We start from the raw sequence: 26,851 nt of genomic DNA on the forward strand, positions 1-26,851 counted from the left end.
TAAATCGGTCGCCAGTGCTACTCAACTTCACATTAACAAAAGAAATTCCCCGTTATTCTCCTCTGATTCTCCTCGAAATTTCCGAACGTAAATAGATACAAAAAAGTTGATTCATTGTACTCCAAGCTCCAGGCATAATCAGTCATTATCTGTTTTCTCGAAAGACAGGCCTTTCTGCATAACAATATTGAGGTAAATTTTATATTATATACATGATTAAGTCTTTTCGTTCTAAATTAGTAAATTACCATGATGTTTTTGCTAAGATGGATAAAATAAATACATAAAAGTTAGTGCTTTCCACAAAACCAAGATAATATCATCATGACGTTATCAATAATGTTTACAAAAAATAAAACAAATGTGGAGTTCCATTTTTCCCCCAATATTTGAAAATTATTAATTTCTTTTTAACAGTGCAGTAGTTATATTTTGACGTATATTTCTACTTATTTCTATTATTATATGATGTAGTTTTATTATGTAAAAACTGATATTAAATATTTTTAATCTTATTTATTTGCGTATGTATCCTTGTACACCAGCAGTTTTGCCAATATACAATAACGTTTCTACTCTCTCGATAGATATTTGATAATGATTATTTCATTGCTGCAATATGTCTTGTCCTTATTATATCTTCTTTATATAAATCATCGTAATAAATGTATAGTTTAATTTTATTGCCATATGTATAATATATATGATCCTGTCTTAATCAATGTATTATATAATACTTTGATTAGGTCAGCCATGTCAGCTGTATCAGAATAAATATTTTGATAATAAATTTTGATGATAAATATTTTATATCATATTCATCCATATGTTATGTATTTCAGAGATATACTGAAAATGTCTAACTTTAGAAATATTATATTCCTAATATTCTATGGTAAGTTATACTTAAGTAATGATATACATTAGTAACTTTTTCTTATTTATTATATGTATGTTCTCTTATATATAATATTTTTTAAATTTTGTAGGAATGTGTTGTACAGTGGCACTTTCTAAAACAACCTTAACAGCTCCAACATTCAGTAAAACATATACAGTGAAAGGAACATTGTATATTCCATATGCAGAAATTCGAGAACCTTTCTATGCTTGGTATGATGGCAACAGTGGATCTAGTAGGATTGATTATTATGGAGGTATTAAAAAATAATAAAAATCTTTAATTATTTATTATCTATTTTTAATTTAGACCTGTTTGGTATAATACACATAATATCATAATATTTTTTTTTCTAATAGGAATGGTTAAAACTTTTCAATTGGCTCACAAAGGACAATATGGAGCGAGTATAAAAATAGCACCTATTACAACAGAAACTGTTAGTAATGAAGAAACATGTCTTCAAGTGAATGGTACTAGTGATTTTAAAATACAACCACAATCTATTCTTCCAGATACACCTGAAATGGAGGTTAGTAAAATTAGAATTTCTGCAATTTTATAAATTATAGATATGTATATACATATAAAAAAAAATATAAGTAGCTTTTACTGAAATTTATACATAGTGTATTGGAGAAGAAATGATTAATGGATTACTGTGCGAGAAATGGCGACTTGTACAAGAAATTGGGGACAAAACAAATAAGTATACTCTTTGGATACGTTATAAGGTAAGAATAAAATTATTTGTGTATATGATAAAATAAATAAATCTGTTCTATTTGGAGAAAATAATCTTTATAGAAATCACCGTATCTACCAAAAGTGAAGGAACCTATTCCTATGAGATATGAAATGAAAGGATTTAATAGTCTTTTAGGTTCACATTATGATCATTATTACTTGGAGTATGATTGGTATTCCTCTGACAAACCTTCTGATGATGTCTTTAATATTAAAGAAGGTATTTATAATTCTTAATATATATTTTTTCCCACTTGCTATTAACTGATATAAAGTTTTTTTTTAATTATAGTAAAACAATTACTGTATTAAATTTATTATTATAAAGAAAATTATTTGTAGATGATAAGTGCGTCAGCTTCCCAGGTCCAGGTGAAAATCATATATATACCTTTAACCCAATGCGTGAATTCATACATAATTATGAGGATCATTTGCATGAAGCATTTGATAAATTTAAAAAAATTTACAATAAAAATTACAGAGATGACTTGGATCATATGTATCGTAAAGATTTATTTAGACAAAATATCAGGTACACTTATGCCACAATGGATATTGTGTTGTTATTATTTCAAAAATAATTGCTTCATGTAAATAATTTTCAGGTTTATTCATTCTATAAATCGTGCCAATTTGGGTTATCAGTTAGAGATAAATCATTTGGTAGATCATAGCGATCTCGAATTAAAGGCTTTACGAGGCAAGCAATACACCCCAGGTTATAATGGTGGAGCATCATTCTCGCATGATATCGAAAAGGAAATTACAGATATTCCCGATAGTATAGATTGGAGGCTGTATGGCGCTGTAACGCCAATCAAAGGTTTGTAATTTTAATATTATATTTAATGTATATACTTTATGTATATATATATATATATATATATATATATATATATATATATATATAAAATATATACATTAAATATCATATTAAATATATATTAATATGTGTACTTTATTTAAATAGATCAGTCTGTTTGTGGTTCTTGTTGGAGTTTTGGTACTACTGGTGCGGTAGAAGGGGCATATTACATGAAGTATAATAAATTAGTACGTTTATCTCAACAGGTAAGCAGCGTGAAGTATCAAAATTTATTTTTTTCCTATTCAATTATTAACTTTTGTTTGATAAAATAATGCCAAGTGTTATAATATTGTATAATATAATATGTAATAATATATATAATATTTATATCGTAGATCAATAATATTGTAGTATTAATATTGCAGGCTCTCATCGATTGTTCATGGGGATTTGGTAACAACGGATGCGATGGTGGAGAAGATTTTCGTTCATATCAGTGGATAATGAAACATGGTGGTTTACCTACTGAAGAGGATTATGGTGATTATTTAGGACAGGTAAAATATATATTCGATTACATTTATTAAAACTGAAAACGATATCTGATTATTAATATAATTTGTAATGTGCGAACCAAAGGAATCTTTTTCTTTTTAGGATGGATATTGTCATATAAACAATGTAACACTAACAGCCAAGATCACAGGTTTTGTTAACGTCACTCCACGTAGCGTAGAAGCTTTGAAAATCGCTATTGCTAAACATGGTCCTATCTCTGTTGCTATCGATGCTTCTCACAAAACATTTTCTTTTTATTCTCACGGAGTGTATTATGACCCAGCTTGTGGTAAGATTTATAAACTTTTATTTATAATATTGAAAAAATTTACTAATATGTTACTCAATTATGTTTTCGTGTATAGGTAACACCGAGAATAAATTAGATCATGCTGTTTTGGCTGTTGGATATGGTACTATGAATGGAAAAGGTTATTGGCTGATAAAAAATTCTTGGTCTAATTACTGGGGTAATGACGGATATATTCTAATGGCGCAAAAGGATGACAATTGCGGAGTTCTTCTTGCTCCTACATATGTTACTATGTAATTATAGTTTTATCTCTAAGAATTGGTCATATCATTTAAGCTCTCTGGTATTTCTAATTAATAAATATTCAAACACAATTTAGAAAATTAAGAAGCTAAAATATATTTCGTTATTTAGTTACTTAGTTATATTTCATAATGAACAAAGTGTAATAAATTGTTGAAAATCGTATTTAGTGTAGGAAAAATGTGATTATACTATATAATAAAAAAATAAAACATTTCGTAATTATAAAAAGTGTCTATTAAACATTTTTTTATTAATATCAAGAATGAATATTTAAGAAATAAAATAAAAATATTATACATTGAACCAAATATTATTCCAATTTGAAGTTTATATTAACAGCAGAAATAAGCAGAATTCTTTATGAAATTTAGGCATATATGTATAAGTAAAACAGAATCTTAGAATATTAATTTATTTTCGGAATAGTTGATATTAAATTAGTACCACATGTAATTTAACATAGACTTGATGCATTATTTTTTTTATCAAAGGATAAAGTTACTTTCACTTTCGCAATCTTTTTTTTTTTTAAACACGAACGGTCATTACATATTATATTTTTAATTATATTTTTATTAATAGTTTTAACGAATGATACGATATATTCAAAAAATTTTTATAAACTGTTTTTACATATAACGATGTCAACGTAATTAGCAATTATACTAATTCGTTCTTTCTTTTTTATTATATTAATGCATTTTTTCGTTTGTCAAATAGCCTTGTACAATTCCAAAATATGGTTATAACTATATATTTTTACAAATATATAAATACTTTTTCTAATGCATTTATGTTCAGTAAGATTATTATATGGTATTTGTATATAATGTGTAATTGATATGGATACTTTCAAAATATACATAATGTCGTTTATATTTGTGATAAATGCTAAAGGAATGTAAAAAAATACATGTGATATGACAAACAGGTATAAAGCAGACATAATTAATGGAAATTAACGAATAATAAACTAATTCTTTGCACGTGAAAGGATATTAAGTAAACTATATAGTTACAATTTGTGAAAAATGATGTTCATACAGGCTGTGTAAACTATATTAATGAAAAAAGAATTAGAATCTATTAGCGCATCTCTGACGGAAAAATTTTTATGAAAATTTATATATTGAGATAAAATCAGAAATTTTTAGTTTTTCATAGATATTCATAGTAGGATATGTAGAGTAGTATTTTGAAAAGCCAAGAAAGCCTTCGTCCTCAAACAACACTACTTTATGTCCCATTACGAATATCTACGAAAAACTAAGAATTTCTAAAACAAACAAACCTCATTCTACCTCTCACTACAAATATCTACGAAAAATTAAGAATTTCTAAGATCTTGTCTCAATCTATGTACTTTTTCATAAGAATTTTTTTTCGCCAGGGATATTAAAGTTAAATCCTTTGATTTTGTTATTATCGAAAGAAAAAAGATGCAAATGTAGTGCATTTAAGTACATGAAACGTATATTATTATATATATTTTTCACAGATTCTATTTTTCAGTTTATATAGTACATGTGACTAAGTGCCAACACTAGAAAATTGTCCGAAAGAATTTTATTATACACAAATCTTTGTTTCTTCGAATTTTGTTATTTCTAAAATTTTACTTTCATTCTATATCACTTGCGGACAAGATGTCCGACCAAATTACTCGCGAATTATTTTAATATCGGCGAGTATAATTATAATAGTTGCGAAAGTGTCAACTTTCCTTCTTTTATGTATATTACATACGATAAAAGTTATAGGAATGAAAAGAGCTGTTCCAGAAAAAGAAAGTGAAGGAATGTATGTGTGTGTTTTAAGCACAGGGAATGAAAGGAAGGTAGGTAATACTTATCTAAAATAATATCCGTTACTTTTCTAATCATTATCGTTATAATAACGATTTGGTAATTTTTTTATAATTGTAATAACATCAGGAAAAGTCACGTTATTGAAAAAATTAATTAGCATTCATAACTGATCACTATACTTTTTAGTCGTTATTTTTAAAGATTAATGTTATATCGTTACTCGTTATAAATTACTTTTTTTAGTACCTGGAAAAAATGTTTCATATATAATTATATAAAAAATTTTGACATATATTTTAAGAATTATACAATTATATATAAATTATATATAAAATATGTCCATATATATAATATTTTTTCTGGTATAAGTAAATGCGTGATGATGCAAGTTACTTTTCAAAGTGGCTTTCCCAACTTTAGTGCGTTCTTAGTTATCATTATAGCTATAAAAAAATTACGTCATCATCAAATTGTTATTATAAAAAAGGAAAAAGTAACGGAATAGTAATTCTTCCATTCCCTGGTTAAGCATAGCTTTTTCGCTAGTTTTTTTTTGTAAATCGCACAGAAATACACGTCATGCAATTTTTCATACGACCGAAATGTTTTCTGGTAGAGACTGATTTTCATATATACTTTTGATTAAAGAAATCCCATTTCTAAGGCAGTATAGAGGGCTTGAGTGTCTGAGTGACTATTTATCCTCCAAAAGGGAAAGTTGTGTGCTCGCGCTGCTGTTTCCTCGTCAGAATCGTCTCCTATTACCACATACGTACATCTACGGCCAAATCGGGCAACCACTCTACCGAAACAACTCTCCTTTCCTAAAACAAAAACATAACTTATGCTATGAAAAAAATAAAAGAATGGCTAAAATCTCGCTTTGTGATCAAATGATAGGATATTTTAAATTTTTTGGCACATCGCTTATGAACAGATAGATCAATTACTCTTTTATCTAATATCTTTAAAAATTAATACCTCATTAACTATTGCAAAAATTACAAAACGGTAGAGAATTTTTCGACTTACTTTAGTCCGCTCTACCTGTTTACAAGCGATGTGTCAAAGTTCACAGTTTGAGACATCCTGTATAATTATATTTTTGGATAATTATATTTAATTATTTCTTTATATTTGATAATTACCGATTTTGGAAGCCGAATATATATTCTCTATAGGAAATATTCCACCGATGCCAAATAGCAGAACTTTGGAGAGTGCGGGTACCAGCTGCGTAGTCGTTACTAGAATATTGATGCAATGGCTTCTCTTGTTGATAATGTTCAGACACTTTACTGCCGACGTCAACCAATTATCGGTCAACATTTCGATCTCGGAACGCAGTTGTAGCCATTGTTCGCGCTTGGCTGTCCCTAAGAGACCACCCACATTATTCCGATAATTACAATAGATTTCCTTGATTTTACGATAGCGAAACGCTAGCTTTCTCATCCAATCGACGCCTCCTCGCACACCGGATGCCAGGCATATCCCATTGTTTGCAGACGCGCACTGGAAACCGTCAGTCGCGAAATTGTAGGATGACAGATCCTGTCCGTTGTCATCCGACGAAACATCATCTATATGCACTTGATCACAGTCCTGCGAAAGAAAAAATAATACGCTGAATTTTTTGCAAATTTAAATTTGTATGTGAAAATACGAATCAGTATATATACACGTATATAGCTATATTACAAAGCATATGGTTCAAATATGGCTCATTTAGGCTTTGATATTTTTTTTACTCTCGAACTAAAATATTCAAAAATTCATTGTGTTTCTAGCTGAAATCTAATCGTTATACTATACAAATAGTCACATAAGTTTGCAGATGTTAGTTCTTAAAAGACACATGGTCAGCTTATGGAAGTTTCCTTTTCGGAAAAGTTTCCATCTAGGAAATGAATCATATCAGAATATTTAAATCAAATATCTCAAGTATTATTTGCAAATTTATAAATAATAAGTAACATTCTGTATTGTTTTCTAGAAAGTATTTTCTAGAAAGTACTTTTTTAGAAAATAAAATAAATAATTATATATTCATTAAGATTAAATGTTATTTAAATTATTGTATAAAATGTTAGTTAAGTATTTATACGTAGGATAATTATAAACATCTTTTTATCTTTGAATCTATAAAAATTATTTAAATATTTTACTTCTGCAGTAATCATCCCGTTTAAAATTTATACATGTTAAGAAATTTTTATCACCTCGACATCATTGAAGAAAAAATGCGTATCCGCCAAATTGAATATCATCTCCTCCATCCTGAACCCCACTTGAGCTAGAAGACTTGCATCCTTACGGTATTTAGTGGCGAATTGTCCGGTTAGCAGGGAATGAAACACAACTATGGTTTCGTCGAGGTCCCAAATAAATATACGCTCGGGGCCGGCTTCCGTCGTATCCGCGGAACCGATACTGTTTCCACTTCCGCTCTGTCTCCTTCCGCGTCTGCATGGCTTCGTCGTTGCCACTATAAAAGTCGTCATACAGATTTTTTTACAAATATTTCTTTTCCATTATATACATATATATCCTTTCTTTTAAATATTCTTTCAAAAATTATATGTATAATATCCCTTTGATAATGTGTGTATATATATATATATATAAATATATATATTGGGTCATTTAAAAAGTATCCGCGGTTTTTTCATTCAAAAATTGAACAAAAAACCGCGGATACTTTTTAAATGACCTAATATATATACACGTATATATATAAAGATTATATACAATATTACCTTCAATATTTGTGGTTTCCCGTGCAGTCAGATCGCTTGCATCGTGCGTCGTTGCGTCCAATGTGAGCGACTTGGTCGAATCTTTTTACACATATAAAATAACGTTAATTACGACTATTTGATAGAGGAAAATTAAATGTGCGAATAATTTTTGTTTGAATTGTAAAATTTCTTATCTACATCAGTTGTTATGGGAGTCAAAATATTAAAATTTCAAAATATTAACGCGACACATTTAAACTGAATAGTTTTCAAAATTAAACTTGAACCATCACCCAATTAAATGACTTAAATATAAAAGTTTTATTTTGTATCATTGTCTTTCCAATAGTTTATATAGCTGTTATAATTAGTTTACTTTTTTTTAAAAAGAAATTTCATTTACATCTTGTAAAAAATAAGAAAGCGCGTAACATTTAAAAAATTACCAGCGAAGTTGATGTTTCCGATATTAAATGAAGTAGGTGGTGCATGATAACCGGCCACAGGATAATATCCGGAATACTGGAGCGGTACCCTGTCGTTTCCGTATAAACTACTGCTGTAAGCGCTATAATCTAATTTCTGTAAAAGAAGAGTAAGAGAAGTAAAATCATTCGTAATTTGAGAAAAAAATCAAAGTTGAAAATGGAACAAAAAATCGAACGTATCGTGTTCGTTCTTACCTGAGAAGCCGATGATATATTTTGCGCCATATTTGGGAAGGTTGTTGTCCCGCTATTGTAACTGGCATAGGACGGATATTGCGTCATCGAGCTTGGCGATGTATAAGAGCTTAAGTATGAACTCTGCAAGCTCGATGCGTTTTTCGAAGCTGTCGTTGATCCGTAAGGTGGCGAGTTATATAAGCTATGAAAGAGAAAAAGCCATGATAAAAACTAACTGTTTTGGATAATCAAAATCTATTTATGTGCAAATCAAATTGATTTTACACATGTGTAATACATAAATGCAGTTCGACGATTATACGAGACTATAATCTGATCTTTTAAAAAGAATTATCAAAAGATACAAAAGATACATGTGATAGTATTTTATACAGCAAGTATATCTTCTGTATTTTATCATTTTATTTAAAATATATAACTCCAGTAAATTAAATATCTTTTTATCATAATCATTTTTCAAAATAAAATTAATCTCATTAAGAGACATTTAATCACTGAACTGTATATCTAGCGCGTAACAATTAATGTTAAATACCTGTTATAATATTGGTTGGCGCCATATAGGGATCCGTAATCTGCTTTTTCTATCGAATCTGGATACTCCTGCTCCTTTTCCTCGGCATTCTCATCAATATACAGTTCACCACCAGGTACGCTATCATTTTCAGGACAGTCTTGCACCTCGTTCTTAACTTCGGTCTCTTGTATGAAAATGATAAAATATTTTGTTTTATATTCTGAATCCTTTGAGTTTAAGTATATACTTATTTCTGATTTAACTTTATAATTTTTCATTAAGAAAGAGTCTTTCATTGAGAAACAAGTCCAATGTAGATCAATTTTAATCTCGAGTTAATTTATTTGTCAGAAACTAGAACTAGAAGAAAATAAAAAGTAAGTTAAACGAGATTAATGTTAATTTATATTGGTAGAAACGGACATTAGTTAAATTCGAAATGTTTCGTCGTTTTTTGAAATGTTCGATTGTTTTTTGTCATTTTTAGTATGAATAAAATTATATTATTAGTTATTTAATTTGAGCTCATTTAAATTTTTTATGTTTAATTTATTTATTATTTTGTTTATAAAAGCAGTTTTCCGAAATGTCTGTATCTGTGTGTGTGTGTGTGTGTGTGTGTGTGTGTGTATGTGTGTGTGTGTGTGTGTGTGTGTGTGTGCGTGCGCGCGCGCGTGTGTACACACATATATGTAATGGAAAAATTTGATTAATTCGGGTATAATGCATAATGACTGGCTTTATTAAAGCAGATATTATCCATATTGGCCAAATGTTATGTATAAATGTCGAATTAATTATATTGCTCATAACATAATGAGGAGCAAACTTTCAAAATGCGTTTTGTCCAAAATTTATAATTTTTAGAAAACGAGAAAGAAAGCCACAAGAAAACTGCGCGCCTTAGCCACAGAAAATAATAACTTTGCCAATCAATAAGATGTGAAATGTTCAACAAAATTGCTAAACAAAATTGCTAAAAATGTTAAACAAATACATTTTGTTTGTTTCTAGTTCTAAAAGATGTAATGTACTTCGAATATCAAGATTTTTTTCAGCACATAAATTGATGTAGAAATGTTTTCAGAACATCGTAGAATAGTTTAAAATATGAGTCTCTCAATATTGAACACTATGCCATCTTTAACTCAAAAAATGAAATCTTGGACAAAATGCGTTTTAGAAGTCTGCTCCTCATATATATATTTTTGCTTAATGATTCACGACATTGATTGCCGTTCTTTTTTCAATTGTATTTTCACAACATTGATAATTGTAGTAAATGTAAAAATAGCAAAATGCAAAGCGGTTAAAGTATGAGATGAGCGTACTGGCAAATAAATTAGATATTAATGAAGAAATCAAATTTATTTAAGTTTTTACTTATAAATATATTGTATGTAAAAAGGAAAGAATAAAATCTCCCACACAATTGTTTAATTTTGAATCTATATAGCAATGCATCTATTCTACGCCAATGTAGCTGCATGTTATATCTACCATTGTTTGCGGCGCGAGGATGCTGTACCGAGGCTTCTGTCGAGGAAGACACGTTGCCAGCATTGTCTAAAACCCCTGCTGGTTTTGTCGGATCATTGTCTTCGGTTAACATATCACTCTATCTGTAATAACAATTATCGATGTGTCTCTCTATATCGAGAACATGATAAAAGAATAGATAAACATTGTGACAAAAAAGTAAAATTGTATCGCGCTCATAATTTAAAAATTATCGGTGTCGATCTTTATTGGAAAGATACGAGATAATTAGAGAGAGAGAGAGAGAGAGGGGGGGGAGAGGGGGGAGAGAGAAAGAGAGAGGAGAAAGAATCCATAAATAAAAACGTATGTGTTTTAATATACCAATAAAAAGTATATATCTCTACGTAAGAGGGTGAAGACTGAAGAATGAGCTAAAGAAATAAGATATTAAAATTTATAAATAATAAAAATAATAATATTATTTAATATCATAAGATTAAAATAGTACATTTTGACACTAAGTCTTTGTCAGCTAATAAAATAAATAAAATAAAATTAATTAATAAGAGAGATACACTAATTAAGCGTCATAAAAAAGTGTTAACCGCAAGATTAAATTTCATAAATAAAGAGGATCTTCCAAAAAATCATTTAAAAAATCACGCAAATCTAAGCAAATTAAAAATCAGAAATAATAAATTATAAAATTTGACATAAAATAATCGAAGATGAAAAGATGAGGTTTGGTGGTTCATGCAGTTAAAAGGTTAAAATTATATCGATTCGGTAGCGAGAAATGTTAAATTAAGTCATGTGATAAACATTAATATTAATTGTGTCTATATGTTACATTCGTCTACGAGGAGTCCCAATTATGTCTCAACTCTCAATAATGACTGATAGTCATCGACGCTAGTTCTTATCTCTCGAAAATAACTGTTATTTTAATAGATAAAAACACACTAATTAATATCAGAATAATGACCATATAGAAATCAAAATTTAATGTTATTTCATCAAATGTTATTAATATCAAATGTGATCAATAGAAAATAAAAATTTCTATATGTAAACTTACATATGATCAGTCAAAGGAAGAATGAACTGTATGTGTGTCTTTTTTTAAATCAGAAACGATTATTTCTTAATTCAAATCTTTCACATAGGACCGAAGTAATTGGCGTTGATGAAATAAACTGTAAACATGTTGATTCGGCGCAATAAAGCGAGGAAAGATGTAAGATAACAAACTGTGTTTGTATATATTGTTTAGCGTTGTATTTTGATATCAGAGTTCGTCAAGGATATTAAAATAGGCATTATTAAGCACCTTTATACCTTTGTTGGTAAAACGTTGCGATTAATACAGACAAAAAGTATCTTAAAATCGGATCATAAGATAAGATGTTTTTTGCACCTAAAGGACTACTTAAAGACGCCTTATATTGCAATTATAGACTTTGTATTATTTGGATACTTCTTTCATGATGCTTAATTATACCGTTTTATTAATTGAATATATATTTTATTTACTGACGAAGACTCGGTGTAATCGAAACATATTATTTTGATATATTAAATCTTTTGATATATTAAATCCTCATTATTTATTAATTTTAACATCTATATGTACACACACGCGCGCGCGTGTGTGTGTGTGTGTGTGCGTGCGTATGTATGTATACCATATATATGACTATTTTTTTATTCCAACAATTTGTAATTTAATGATACATGCGGAGTTATGAATTTATACCCTAATAAACAGCTAAATCCAAGGCATTAACGACTCTGCGTCGAACGATAATGCATTAACGCAATCTTGCAGGTGAAAAAAGATCGCACCTGTAAGATCGCAAGGCTGCTCGTTCGCGTGAGAACTCGATTATTGTCTGCCAATTGCGTGTCGAAGAGGTGGAGTGACTGGTTGGGTAGGCGTACACCATGAGGCACCGAAACCAGCCAATGGAATCTCCTCGATGCTTTGCATTATGTATTCTTTATGTTGCCAAGTCACTATCTATATCTGCACTCCGCCCTTATGCGTGCGCGTACATATGTCTCATACATATTTCGTATGATGATGTGAAAGATACCTTCAAGAGTTCCTCGAGATGTGATCACTCTTGTCCCACATACATTTCTATATGCAATCTCTTTTCAAATAATAGTACAACTTGACTTTCCAGCTGATAATGATGATCAATTTAAGTATCTTGATAACAGAATCTTTAAGTATGATTGCTTTGAAGGAAGCTCATCAAAGACTATAATTAACATTCTCTGAATGAAATTAAATCATCGTTAAAAAAGTGTAACGAAAATATAACTGATTGCAGAAGCAGTTCAGCTCTTTAATTCATCATTTTCACTTTGGAAAATTTTCATTTTATTGATGGCGAACGATTTTTATAAATTTATATAAATATATATATATATATATATATATATATATATATATATGCGTGTATCATACTGGAGTAAAGTATCGTGAAGAGATCGAGTTCTGAATTTGATGAATAAATTACGATTTTCTAGCACATTTCATGCAAAAAAATTTAAAAAATCCAACTCTGCAGATTGATCAAATATTATCACGCTGAATATAGAGACATAAATTTGTTGTCACTCTATATAGCGTCGCAGTTCATTTCGCTGCGCCGAGTTGCATATCTTAATGTACAGCGAAGCGAAAGATGAAAGGCACTTCGCTTATCTAAACAAAAGCCTGTGCCGAAGTGTTTATCACGGGCGAGTTGCTTAGCTTGCTGTCTGACTGGCTGTCTGTCTGTCAACCGTCAGGGAAAACGAAATGCAGCGAAACAAGAGGAATGCCGTTGTTTAGTACTTATCCGCAGGTCTCTTCTCTCGTCCATCTAATGGCTTGGTTTACGTTGTCGACCGTTGAAGAGAGAGAGAGAGAAGAGAGAAGAGAGGAGAGAGAGAGAGAGAGAGAGAGAGGGAAAAGCCTAAGGATGGCTACACAAGAGAAGTTTATCGAGACAAAAGCTTTTTGTCCGAACCTACCTGCATCAAAGAATATATAAAATAGATGCTTTTGAAAATAATGTTTTTAATCATTTTCTTTTCGTAATAGTTAAATTTATTATTTCTTGAGAAAATTTACTATTATGAGTTTTAATACTTATTTTTTTGTGACACTGTTATTCTATTTAAAAAAATATCATTTTTCTGAGATTTTTTTCATAATAGCTGGATTAGTTTCATAATAATACTATATTGCTCATATAGAATGTTAATTATTAAATGTCACATAACGTCTAAGATTTTTTTTATTAAAATCTTATTCATCTAACCGAATAAATAACCTTTAATTAATATATATTTTATTTTTTTAATTTCAACATGAGTAAACTGTAAATGAATAGAGAGATATTAATTAACATAGTCTACAGCGCTGAGAACAATTTAAGACGTTATGAATAATAATTTTTTGAAATAATATTTTACTTTTATTTAAAAAAAATATATATAAAGCTCACTTGTCAAAACAATATAAATGTAACACATATGAACAAAAGAGGTAGAAGGAACATACAGTACATTAAATTGCGTTTTGTCACTTTATTTTATGCAACTAGTTTAATCGTATATAATTATAATTAGAATATAAATTGTTCAACTTGCAAATGTATAACCATTAGCATGTAACTATTTTTATATCTACCGGAACAAGTAACAACATTGATAATGACCTAATTGTTTCGTCGAAACGTCTATTTTATTTTATTTTATTTGAAATATGATTATGTTTTAGCAACTGTAATTCGGTTTTTATTCATATATCCTTGTGTTACATTTACATTGTTTTTATTTTAAACTATGTAGTCTTTCACTGTAAAGTCACTCACAAAAAAGTAAATATTAAGACTTGATCACTTCTATGCACGTTGTTTATTTGTGTGCATCGTTTGATAAATTGTTGCGAATATAGTTCGATAAAACTATTGGTAACCTACACGACAAATTTTTTGGAGAGACCGTATTGTCTAATACTACGCAATGGCCAATTAAAATACATTACTGCTCTAACGAGCCGAATGAGATGCATAAGTTACGCATGCTCAATTGATAATGACGTTTCATGCGTGTGTGCGAACATCCGCGAGCAGCAATTCTCGCCTCTTTCTTTCTCTCTTTTTCTCATTTATTTAGCAATTTTAGGAAAAACGTGCATGTACAGAATATTCGTGTGTTCTTATCAGGACAATTTAAATTTCTGACATAATTAACATGTGTGAAAAGGATAGGTAATTATCTCTTCATAAAGTGTGTTCCTCCGAAAATAGATAATTAGTAAAATGTTAATGAAACTCTGTGCATGAAAAAAAAAAAGCATATTAATAAATATTTTAAAATATAGATTTTATAATAAATATAATTATCTTTTAAAGTTAATAACGCGTAACGCAAAATTAATACAATAATTTAAGTAATCTTCAAATATACTAAATTATGATATGAAAGATGACATATTAAAAGTTTGTTTAAATAAATAAACTTTATGTAGAAATAGATAATGAATTTTATAACGCCGATTTTTTTAAACAATTGATGAATGCCATCTAAAATTTGTAAAAGATACAAATATACTAATCATATTTTCAACTCATTCTGATCATTCATACGATCATTCATATTTTTTTCATGTCATCGACAAAACATAAATTATGTACTCCAACTTATATATACTTTTCTTCTATAATTTTCTTTCAAATTTCTTTTTTATACTTTTTTAAAAATTTTTATAAGATTTCTACGTATTTCTATCTTCGGCTTTACCAGACTTTATTAATTTTTAAAAAGGTCCATTCCCGCGCGCGTTGTCATAAAAATAAGATCGCTGTTTGTCAGGACATGCGACATGATCTGACAAATCCTGATTTAATATACGTACATTAATTGTCTGAAGGAATATTCCGCCAGGAGCATTGAAAAAAGAGAAATCCTCGCGATAAATCTAATCAAGCAACATCGATCAGAACCTTACGTTCCGTCGTTGGCTCCAGAGTCGAAACAGAGTGCTCCGACAAACGTGTTCAAGGATGCCGTCGACGATTGCCTCTTGACAACAGCATCGTTATCCCGGCGGGAATATACGTAACGCGCACGTATATCTACTACGTGCGTATGCGCGTAAATACGTCGTATCGGAATTCACGCATTTACTCGCTATTTTTTTTTCGTCCGAATTCACTTTCCTCGCATCTTCCAGAACCACGGAAACATCGTGCTGTGCGTGTTCAACCACCACCCTACGTTACGCGTGCGTTACGTTTTGCGCACCGCCCGGCACACACACACATACACATGCACACACGCGCACACACACGCACGCGCACACACACACACATACAACACAGCGGCACACACAGTAGAGACACCGTCGAATACGCGATACGTCGTCGAAACGATGAAATCCACGTCGTTTCGATCGGAGAGCCTCGTCCGAGTCGCGGACGGATCTTTCGCAAGATCAGCGCTCCGCCCGTTCGCGCAAGGGATGCAGATTGCAGAGTCAGATGTCCTGCACCCGGACAGGATCACCGCCACGCTCGCGAGATTGCGAGAGAGACTCGCTCGCACGCCTTCAATTTTCCCGGTACGACGGTTTTTTTTTTCTACTGGGAAACGCTTTCCCGGCGAAGATCACTCACGATGGACTCGTTATAATACCATCGTTTCCCGGCGCGTTGCATTGAGATGTATCGGCGGGTCCTCGCGCCGTGTGTGTGCGATACGTTGCAGGCGGCCTGTGCTGAGCAGTTCTGAGCATGCGAAATGTCGCCTGCCACCCCCGCCCGGTGGTCACGTGGTCCCGTTCGTTCGGCTCCTCTTCGTCGCACCTTTCCACTAGCCTTCTTTCTTTCTCTCATTTTTGTCCTCTTCGTCTCGTCCAAGCTCTCTTTGTTCCACGCTCTTGCTTGCGATGTTCCATCGTCCTTTAACCTCTGACTTTCTCTATTATCCTTATCATTCTCTCTTTCCGTTTTCTTCTTTCTTTTTCAAAATGTTTATATACATATTGTTATATGCATAAATTATTGCTTATGCATGTGAATAAAATAATTCCTCCTCCAGGATGAGAAATTATATTTCCTTCTCTTAATCATTTATCAATCATTTTGTTTTACGTTTTCCTTTCTTTTTTATTATTTATCTATTATTTATTTTTAAAAATTATCTGTACGCAATAATAATAAATAATACATATTTATTTGTTTAAGATCGCAATTAATCGCAATTCTCTCTTGCGCATTCCCTTTTTCCTTCTTTGTCTCATTCATTTTTCATCTCGTTCTTACTAGCACAGCGTGGCGGGCGCATACAGGTCGTTCGTTAATTAGAACGAGAGGATATAACGAGTTGCGCGTGTGATGGGTGATGGCGCGAGAGATAAGGAAAGAGGATGAGACGACGATGACGACGCGTGAGAAGGATAGAGACAAAAAGAGACGAGAGAGAAAGAGAGAGAGAGAGAGAGAGAGATTCTGATTGTGATCGAGTTAATGTGAGTAGAGGAAGAGAGGTATCTACCCCCTATATTCGAATAATTGTCACTGTTTATTTGTATCTACAAATCGTTCGGCAATAAATGCTCCTCTCTGACGGGACAAGTTTTCAGAGAAGACACCGAAAAGAATCTATGGGCGATCTTGATAAAAATCGTAGGACGCATGTTTTAGAATCTCATGAATTAGTGAAAAGAATAAAAAAGAGCATCGCTCGCGAGTTTTTTATATTTTAATCGTTGCAATATGCAGTTTACATATAAAATATCGTTCCCTTTGATATTAAATTGAACTATCGCGCTAACTATATAGATTTTATTCTGTTCCCAAATAAATTAGCATTAAATAAAAAGAGAGAGGCGCGAATATATAACAGTTTAATGATATTTTTTTAACTTTATTAACTTTTCTTGTGTGAGATAATTTTCGAATTAATAATTGATCTCTTGTTTTAAGGGTGAGAAAGAAAGAAAGTAAGAAAGAAAGAGAGAGAAAGTTGCGACAATCCCACCTTTTTTTACGAGGCGACAGAGAATTCTTGACAGGAGGTCCACCTCCACGGTCCACGCCACCGGCAGTACGTCATACTACAGTGGGTTCCTGGAAGGCGAGAATGTCCCTGCGTCCTTTTTTCTCGCTTTATCGATTACGGCGCGATAAAGGCGTCGCGAGATGTCTGCTTCCTCTGTCACTCTCTGCGTGACAAAACAAATTAGGACCTTTACCATGAGTAAAATTATAGAAGGCAAAGAACGGTCGTTTACGAATATTATTAGAATATAGTTTTCTGCAACCTTTAAAATTAAGGAACTCATGCATCTCGCAGATGGATTGAGGGGAGAAACTAATCTTCAATTATGAATTAATTTAAAATTATTTGTGAAATTCTCTTTTTTCTATTGTTAATATTACACTCATATTTCTTACAAAACTTTAAGTATACTACATATATTATTTATCTATATATATTTTTTATTCTTATTTAATATATATTAAAGAAAAATTGATTATTCTATTGAAAGAATTAAAATATGAAAAGAGATAAGGGAAGTTTAAGAGAGAACTTTTTAAATCAACATTTTTAAAGATAAAAACTATAATAATTAAAGATAAAAACTTGAAATTTTGTAGTAAATGTATTTTTATTAATTTTTTAATTATTTGTTTCATATAAGACGCTATATCTTTTCGGAATAAACTTCACGCTGTAGACTTTTAAACTTGAAACCTCTTTGCGGCTAATGTAACTGTAACAGCGAGGGTGAGTCTGCATTTTTCAAGAACGATGACGAAAATGAGGAACAACATGGACGGCAATATAATTTTCTACATCCTGTACCAACATCCATTGTGCGTTTTCCACCAGCTTGATGGACTCTCAAATTTCGTTAAAAGTCTCGCTAACGTTACCATAAAAGCATCTCAAGAAACCTGCCTGTTTAAGCGCTTCACTCACGAACGTTTTGTAATTGTTTCAGAGTATCATTTCATAGAGAGTAGAGAGAGAGAGAGAGTAGAGAGAGTAGAGAGGGGAGAGAGAGAGAGAGAGAGAGAGAGAGAGAGAGAGAGAGAGCGCTTCTATGTGTATTCATAATATTTCGTGTGTATTTACAAATATATTTGATATATTTAATTAATATATTTAATTGTTAGAATATGCGTATATCATAAATATATCTTATTTAACACATCCTTTTTTATTAACTGTTTTATTATAATTTCCGGGAAAATTATACTCTGCTAATACAATATTATCTTCGATAATAAATCCATGTTCGTGAAATAATAATGAGCATTCGCAGGATATATGGTGATCAACATCTTAATCAGAGCTTTTGTAACGAATGACAAAAGAGAATAATACTTTTACATAATAGCTGGGGGTAAATGTGGGGATAGGGTAAGTATAGTAATTCAGTCCCTAGTTTTTGTATTTTCACAGAACGTCGCACACATGAGAATCTCTTTGTGTTTATAAGAGAGGTCATCTCATTTATCTCTTTATTAAATACTTTATTTAATACTGTTAGATTTACCGCAATTTATATTGTTATACATATATTCACATTTGTTTCACGTAAGAGCATGATACCCTACTAGAAGATTTTGTTAATCCAAGTTAGAAAATGATATTCAATATAATTTTTACGCGTAACGTTTTATATTTGGCTTAAACGTACGTAAAAGACAAACATTTGGTTCAAATTAACTAAAAACATTAAAATACTGTTTGTATATCCGATGCTATTGCAGTATCTTCTTTTAAACATGTATGTAACTCGACTACGTCTCTTTTCGAAATTTTAACGGTTTAAAAAAGCATCCGCTGAATACGAAACTGTACGTGTTACGAATCTACCATCTTCTATACTATCAGCTTCTTATAGGAATCAAATTTTCAGTATCCTCTCGAAGGAGGTTGTGACTCTATAGTATCGTCGTATTTCTCAGGACAAATACGATATACCGCTTTATTCGTGAAAGAAATATCGATTCGACGGATGTTTCGCAAGAGTCACTTGAGATAAAAGCGATGGATAATATAAAGAAAGACGTGCACTGGAGGTAGACATGGCGTGTAGTAGGTTGGCCACGACTGCACAGTTAGTGAAGAAATGGTGGAATGGTACGATATCTTTATGATATAATGAAACAGAAGCTTCACAAATTGCGAGAGAAAGAGCGAGAGAGGAAAGAGAGAAAGAAAATTCGGTCCAGTCTTTCGAGGTATGCGGGCGGCTTGTATTGTTCTTTAATATATTAATGGTACACATATGTATACCATATATTTGACCACCCAGGTACTTGGGTACAAATACTTTAGAAAAAGTGCAGGTACAAAGAGATATATACGATGTCGTGGAGTTTGTGAAATTGGTCGGAAGTATGTATAGTTAAAACATACACACACCCACGCACGCACATATATATACATTATGTATATATATATATATATGCAGCGGTAACGTTATAATTTTTACTTGTAGGATGCAGTTCTTTTCCAAGACTGCTATTTAAATTTTTATTTATTTAATGAATTATTGTTCTTGCTCAATTTCATCATTCTTAATTTTAGAAAAATTCAGAATTAAAAAAATTTTTGCTCACTTTCTTTACAAACGATTTAGTTAAAAAAATTAACTCGTTTATGTATAAATCGATATTATCTTAAAAGGAGGAAAAAAAGAGGCTCTGTCTTAATTTCTGTCAAAATTAATTTCGATATTTAAAAAAATCATCATTCTTAAGTATTTTATTTTTTTTGTTATTGTTTCATTATTATAAAAGATATAACGATGTATGTTTATTGTCTAGAACATTTATGAAAGTTTTCATAATATAACAAGTTCACACACACAATCAATGCTTCAAATATCCAGATACTTTCGCGAGGATTATACATGAATCATCATGTCAAGTTCATCATGTCAACAAAGAATCGCAAAGAGTTAATGGATATAAGTATTGACACACTGACGAACATGATGAAGATTGATGTGATGACATACATATGTTAATGTAAATATAATCTCGATAGATTTTAAAAGTTAACGCGCTTTTTTTCCTCAATAAGAATACACGACGCGTATTTGAAATACGCGATATACATATACATATATATCCTGCAAAAGTGGATGACACTTGCAAAGATCCTGCAAATGAGTTTTGGGCCAAAGATAAATGAAGATAAGTAAGCGAGATATTCTCTCTCCCCCCCCCCCCTTCTGCGGTTTGTTATGTATGTGATATGGAAGATATAGATGTACGTATATACGACGAAGATATTAGTGTGAGTAGGTATGTGCGTTCTCCCTTCGTTATATAGGGTGTTCTATCATTTCGATTCAATTTCAGGTATCGAAAACAAAAGCATATTATATATCGATCGCCATTGTTTACGATTTATTGAAAAAAACATGAACTTTATTAGTAAGAGTGAAAAAATTCCATTTTTCAAGGAACAATCCGAAAATAATTATCTTATCCATACCTTTTGTTAAATTTAGTAACAGAAACGTGAAAATTAATTACATAATGAGACAGAATATTGCGTTGTTTAGTTGCATTGATAGTTCTTGGAGAAAGATGTTTGAATATGAATGACATAACGTACACACACACACACACACACACATACACACAACACACACACACACACACAAAACACTTGCGAATTTAAATAATTAATTCGTTTTATGTTTGTCACTCGGTTTCCATATCTTTCCTTTTGCTAAGGACACTCCACACTCCACGTGTATATGTATGTGCATGCACGCAGGCGCAGGCAGCTGTCACCTTACACCCATGGAGGAGGCATGGGGCTGCGGCGGCCATTCTCAACTTATCTCTAGGATCTTTGTAAACATGTCGTGAAATCCGAGTATTTAGGCAGTGGCGTAGATCGCGGGGTGGAAAGAATCTATCGGGCAGTCACAGCGAGAAATTAAAATCGAGCGATCGTCAGTAGCTCCAGTGTAATTCTGGCGAATACAAATTTTAAATGCTTTCAGATGCGCGAAAATCACCTCCACGCTTGTTGCAGCGGCAATAAGGAATTTCTCGCGAGAAACACCTATTTTTTTCTTTTTCATTTTCTATATTTTCGCAACGTAGAATTACATTACATTCGTCGTATATTATGTCTGAATTATATTATGCTTTTTATGATTTTATTGATTTTATTTTACTGATTAAGATTTTCGCTGGATGTGACATCGCCTCATGCTACATACTGCGTACTCGTGATTTCTCTGACAATTAGGATCGCAGTAACAATGTTAGTAAATGCAACGCATATCTTTCATTTGTTCCATGCTAATAAAACAAAACAAAAAACGGTGGGTTATTGTTAATCACGTCTGCATGAATACTATCTTATTGTGTAATACTCCTAATACTCATAATATGATTCTTATAGTTTATTATCTAATTGATCATTTAAGATATGCGCCAACTATATATTATAATCATTCGAGAACTATAGAAAACTAATAAAAAATTGTATCTACCAACTTTAAAATTGTCAATTACTTAAAAATAAGATAAAATAATAGAAACTGCAAACATTTTTCGTAGTGGAAAATATTTTCTATATTGGAAAAATATTGGATTATATAATTAAAAAAACTATTAAAACGAATAGAATACAATATTATTATAGATTCGAATGATTTTCGAATTATTTCCAATTGTTAGTTTTCTAATTTTTTTACTAATTCAATATTTTTTCATAAGAGACATATAAGATAAATATAAACAATATATTTATTATTTTCATTTCATTTCATAGATTTAAACAGAATTTAATTATAATGCTTATTTATAATGTATTTAATATTGAAAAGTAAGAAGACGTAAACAGTTAGCATTTGACGAAATCTTTACTAACAAGTAAAAATTTATTTTATGTAGGCGAAAAGCTTCGTAAGAGTATAATAAATTTTATATGATTGTATTTTCTTTTCGGCACCCTGTATATGTGTGTGTGTGTGTGTGTGTGTGTGTGTGTGTGTGTGTGTGTGCGCACGCGCATGCGTGCGTGTGTGTATTCGAAGGTTTCCCGGGGAATTGGTATTCCGATCGATCAAGTTTTAATATATTGGCAAATATCGGCCAGCAACGTCTCTTTTTAGGTAGCTCTCATTTTATCTTCACACACACACACACACACACACACACACACACACGCACGCACGCACGCACGCACGCACGCACGCACGCACGCACGCACGCACGCATAATTTGATTCCTCGAAAATGAATTAAAATTAGATACAACGAGAATATAATTATTACGTTAAAATCAAATATTTATAATTAATTTTTTAATTTCAAAAAATTTTGTTAATACCAGAGACAAATTTTGATCATTTATATCACCTTCGTGCTCTCATTATTTTTTTATGATTTATTGTCAGCCAATGATACAAGTTCCGATTTGATACACGTTCCATGATAAATGAATAATAAATTATTTTTTATTTATGTTAAGATTGATAGCGCAATATTAATGCATATATTAACGATTTAATAAGAATACGTGCATTTACGTGACATTTGGAGGCTATTGTAGAGATTCTGAGCGTCAAGACTCGCCAGACAAGAACCGCAGCAACGTGAAACATAATACAAGTTGCACCAGCCAGTCCTAAGCTCAGCCATGCGAAGCAGGCAGCCAGCGGCTAAGGAACGCGACGTACGAATCAGATTACATCTTGCGTTGGCTGCTTATCTTTATTCTTCACCTTATATCGCTTCGATTCACCTCATTTCGCTTCAGTGACCAAACCTTCGATTAGCTTATAACATTGCTTGGATGCACGATTACGATGAATAGAGATATCTTGAGAAAGAATTTTCGGATAACAACTTTCTATAGAATGTTTAAAAAGCACGCAACACATATGAACCATATGAAATAAGTGAGAATTTCTAGCAAATAAAAGTATTAAAATTCGTTTTGACGAGTATGGAAAATCGGTTTTCTCTTTGTTATTAACAATTGTCAGTACACTGTACATTTTATTAGAAAACAACAAATAAAGAAGACAATATTACAATGAAGATATATTTATTACATATTGTATGACAATCATTAATTTTATAGATATTAATACATTAGAAATTTGAATAGAAAAGAAGCACAATACATTATCCTAGACATTAATTAATTGCCTGATAATTTCAATGATCAAACAATCATTTCTTTCTTTTTATTTCAAGTTGTTCATAAATTTAAAAAAATGTTTATTTTTAATTAATTGAAAATTAATTAATTTATCAAATAATTTTGATTACAAAACGATAAGTTAATACAAGCTAGCAATATCTTTTTCTTATTATACTACGTTGTTTATTAAATATAGCTAAAAAAAATTATAATTAATATTAAAGTTATAATTATAATATTATTCGGTATCAGCGCTGGAGGCTTGTAAAAAAACTGGAGCTTGAGAGCCCTGTGCAACTTGTATCAATTGTGGTTGAGTCTGAATTGGAGCAGTTTGTATTATAATCGGTTGATTACTTCCGCCTTGCACTTGCATGCGAATCATCTGCAACTGCTGGGGAGTCAATTGAATCTAAAAGAGAAAAAGAAGATCGAAAATAACACAAGGTTAAACAAGTAAATTGATGATTATATAAAGAAATTTTATATATATATATATATTTACAGGTATTTGTTGAATTTCACCGCTAGGAGTGACAATCTGTTGTACGATTTGTATTCCTCCACCCTGTGTGGTAGATGTTTGTTGTTGTTGTTGCAATTGAATAATTTGTTGATTTGATGATTGCTGTGGACTTTGAACCGTAACCGTTTGGGCCGTAGTGGTGTTGGTGCTCTCCTAAAATTGATGAAATTTAACGATTTATGTACATAGAGTATTCTTTTTTTTTTAATCAGTTAAAAAAATAATATACCTGTTCTACTGGACTGCCAATATTTATGGTCTGAATTTGCCCGCTAGAAGGTTGAACAATTTGTATAGGTTGCGTGGTAGTGCCACTATTCTGCACACCTTGATTCGCTGAAGCTTGCTGCTGCGCCAATTGAAAGTAATAATGAACTTGATCCGAGTTCATAGATGTACGTACAGTGGCTTCGTTCTGTGCCTTACTTTGTTTTATTTCATCTCTGGGTACTATATCTATAAGAAAATCAAATTGATCATATTTTGTAACCGCCATTGCAATGTCGTTTCGTTGAAGAGTTCGTCTTTTATTATCTTCTGTGTGCACCCAAGCTCTGAGAGTCAGTTCATGTATAAAGATCTCTGCTGCTTTGGCAAAAAGCATAGGTGCTTCTGCACTTATCATTTTTACATCTCCATCTAGTTTCATGATTTTTTTTATCCTTGCCAATGGTAAAGATTGCGTTTTAAGATCCATCTATATAACAGGATATTTATGTAATAGGATATTTATTTAAATACTGAAAAAGTAAATTTTTTTTATCAGATTGGTCTTACAGTTGTGATGTTTTTTATCTCTTCCATAACTTTTGGCCAGAAATGAGTCAATGCTTGTTGAGCCTCGGAACTGCCCGGTGAGGCAATCTGTAAGTCACCATTTGAGTCGCCTTCTACTTCGCTGTCTTGATTTCTATTAATATAGAAAATATCCTTTTTATTATTCTATTCTCTTGTAAAAACAAAAATCTTTTCTTTTATTCTATTTATTTATTATTCTATCTATTTATTTATTATGAACATTATTATTAAATTTATGAAAACTTTTATTATAGACCTTTTATTATAGACTTTTATTATATCAATTTAGTATCCCAATCAGCATACAACTTTAAAAAAATATTTTTTTAATATTTATTTGATATTTTTACATTAAACAAATATTTAAAAATTATTTCAAAAACATTGTCTGCTAATTAGGATTAGTGTTTCTCATTTAAATACATAAAAATTCTTAATATATGAAATATATACACAAAGAACTAATTTTAATGACAGAAAGTAGGGGTCAGAGTATAAAAAGCAGCAGGTCATAAATTAGTCATAAATTAGAAGATTAGTTATAAACCATTTGCAGCTGAATAAAATTGATTTCTGAGTGTAGTTTTTCTGAAAGTATTTGGAAGAATGTATTGTTAGTAAATTATGATAAGTTCCAAATTTATGATAATTGATTTTATTAAATATATATAAATTAAATCCTGCACAAATATGAAAATTTCAATTATATATATATATATATATATATATATATATATATATATATATATATATATACATTATATGTACCTAATGTTAATACTATAATTATAAATAAATATGCTATGAATTTCTATGATAAAAAAAAGTAAGAAATATTAATAATATTAAATAATATATTAAAGCTAAAAGCTTTATAAAGCCCAATAAAGGTTTCGTAGAATATAAAGGATGCTCAATACAAAATCTCAACTCAAAATAATATTCATACATATTAAATATTTTTGCAATAAAATGTACGATTTATTTCTATTATTCTATGATATAAAAACTTCTTACTGCAATAAGTATGCAAAAAAATACAGTAAACTATATTATGAAATACTTTAATAAATCATTTAAAAAATAAAAGAATAGGTCTATTCGCGTTGCATGAAATCCCCAAATGTTTGCACTTAAAATGAGATAGATACATATTTTGCCTTAAAATGAGAGAAAGCGAAAATATCGAATGTTAAAAATGCAAGCAATGCGAACAGATTTATTTATTCCGTAGATGCGGAAAATCCTCCCTTTTACATACAATTTTACAGTGTATCGAGAATATAATAATGTATAACCTAAAAACCATAGAAGTTCGTTTACTTACGTATTTACGAAAAACACAGACATTTTCGTAATGACTTATTAATTGCATAAAAGATTTTTTTAAAAATATGAACACTATTTTATTATTGTAGACTAAGCAGCCATGGCTTTTTAAATTTTAATTTTCAGTAAAAGCAATATTTTTTAAGCGACAGAGGCAATGATTACGACTGGTTGTATTTCTACTAT

General features: G+C 30.7%; 3 protein-coding genes and 1 long non-coding RNA gene across 8 annotated transcripts; 2 read left to right on the top strand and 2 right to left on the bottom strand.

Moving 5' to 3' along the window:
• On the top strand, window positions 1–3,804 carry 26-29-p (C1 family peptidase 26-29-p). The gene is made up of 12 exons (XM_087408359.1): window positions 1–192; window positions 843–895; window positions 990–1,157; window positions 1,261–1,433; window positions 1,531–1,635; window positions 1,709–1,868; window positions 1,991–2,183; window positions 2,257–2,474; window positions 2,622–2,722; window positions 2,885–3,016; window positions 3,117–3,306; window positions 3,383–3,804. The coding sequence occupies exons 2-12, from the start codon at window positions 856–858 to the stop codon at window positions 3,565–3,567; spliced, it is 1,665 nt and encodes a 554-aa protein (XP_087264485.1). The 5' UTR covers window positions 1–192; window positions 843–855; the 3' UTR covers window positions 3,568–3,804.
• eya (eya transcriptional coactivator and phosphatase 2) lies at window positions 3,498–17,985 on the bottom strand. Of its 4 annotated transcripts, none has more exons than XM_087408362.1 (9): window positions 17,855–17,985; window positions 10,829–10,950; window positions 9,347–9,512; window positions 8,809–8,992; window positions 8,572–8,707; window positions 8,144–8,224; window positions 7,607–7,872; window positions 6,533–6,989; window positions 3,498–6,208 (listed from the first exon to the last, which is right to left on the bottom strand). In XM_087408362.1, the coding sequence occupies exons 2-9, from the start codon at window positions 10,938–10,940 to the stop codon at window positions 6,027–6,029; spliced, it is 1,584 nt and encodes a 527-aa protein (XP_087264488.1). In that variant the 5' UTR covers window positions 10,941–10,950; window positions 17,855–17,985; the 3' UTR covers window positions 3,498–6,026. The 4 variants fall into 4 exon arrangements, with proteins under 4 accessions (XP_087264488.1, XP_011058686.2, XP_087264487.1 ...); XM_011060384.2 differs by lacking the exon at window positions 17,855–17,985 and adding an exon at window positions 15,822–16,611; XM_087408361.1 differs by lacking the exon at window positions 17,855–17,985 and adding an exon at window positions 15,729–16,611.
• On the top strand, window positions 16,863–23,902 carry LOC147908787 (uncharacterized). Of its 2 annotated transcripts, none has more exons than XR_015545817.1 (3): window positions 16,863–17,342; window positions 17,800–22,976; window positions 23,406–23,902. It is a non-coding gene; the product is annotated as an uncharacterized LOC147908787 (long non-coding RNA). The 2 variants fall into 2 exon arrangements; XR_015545818.1 differs by having other exon boundaries at window positions 23,416–23,902.
• On the bottom strand, window positions 23,897–26,851 carry Nf-YC (nuclear factor Y-box C). Its single transcript, XM_011060383.2, has 5 exons — window positions 26,664–26,851; window positions 25,316–25,448; window positions 24,768–25,235; window positions 24,518–24,691; window positions 23,897–24,424 (listed from the first exon to the last, which is right to left on the bottom strand). The coding sequence occupies exons 1-5, from the start codon at window positions 26,684–26,686 to the stop codon at window positions 24,251–24,253; spliced, it is 972 nt and encodes a 323-aa protein (XP_011058685.1). The 5' UTR covers window positions 26,687–26,851; the 3' UTR covers window positions 23,897–24,250.

The sequence above is a fragment of the Acromyrmex echinatior genome, chromosome 8 (assembly GCF_024713525.1).
Source record: "Acromyrmex echinatior isolate Ae372 chromosome 8, ASM2471352v2, whole genome shotgun sequence".
NCBI classification, from domain to species: domain Eukaryota; kingdom Metazoa; phylum Arthropoda; class Insecta; order Hymenoptera; family Formicidae; genus Acromyrmex; species Acromyrmex echinatior.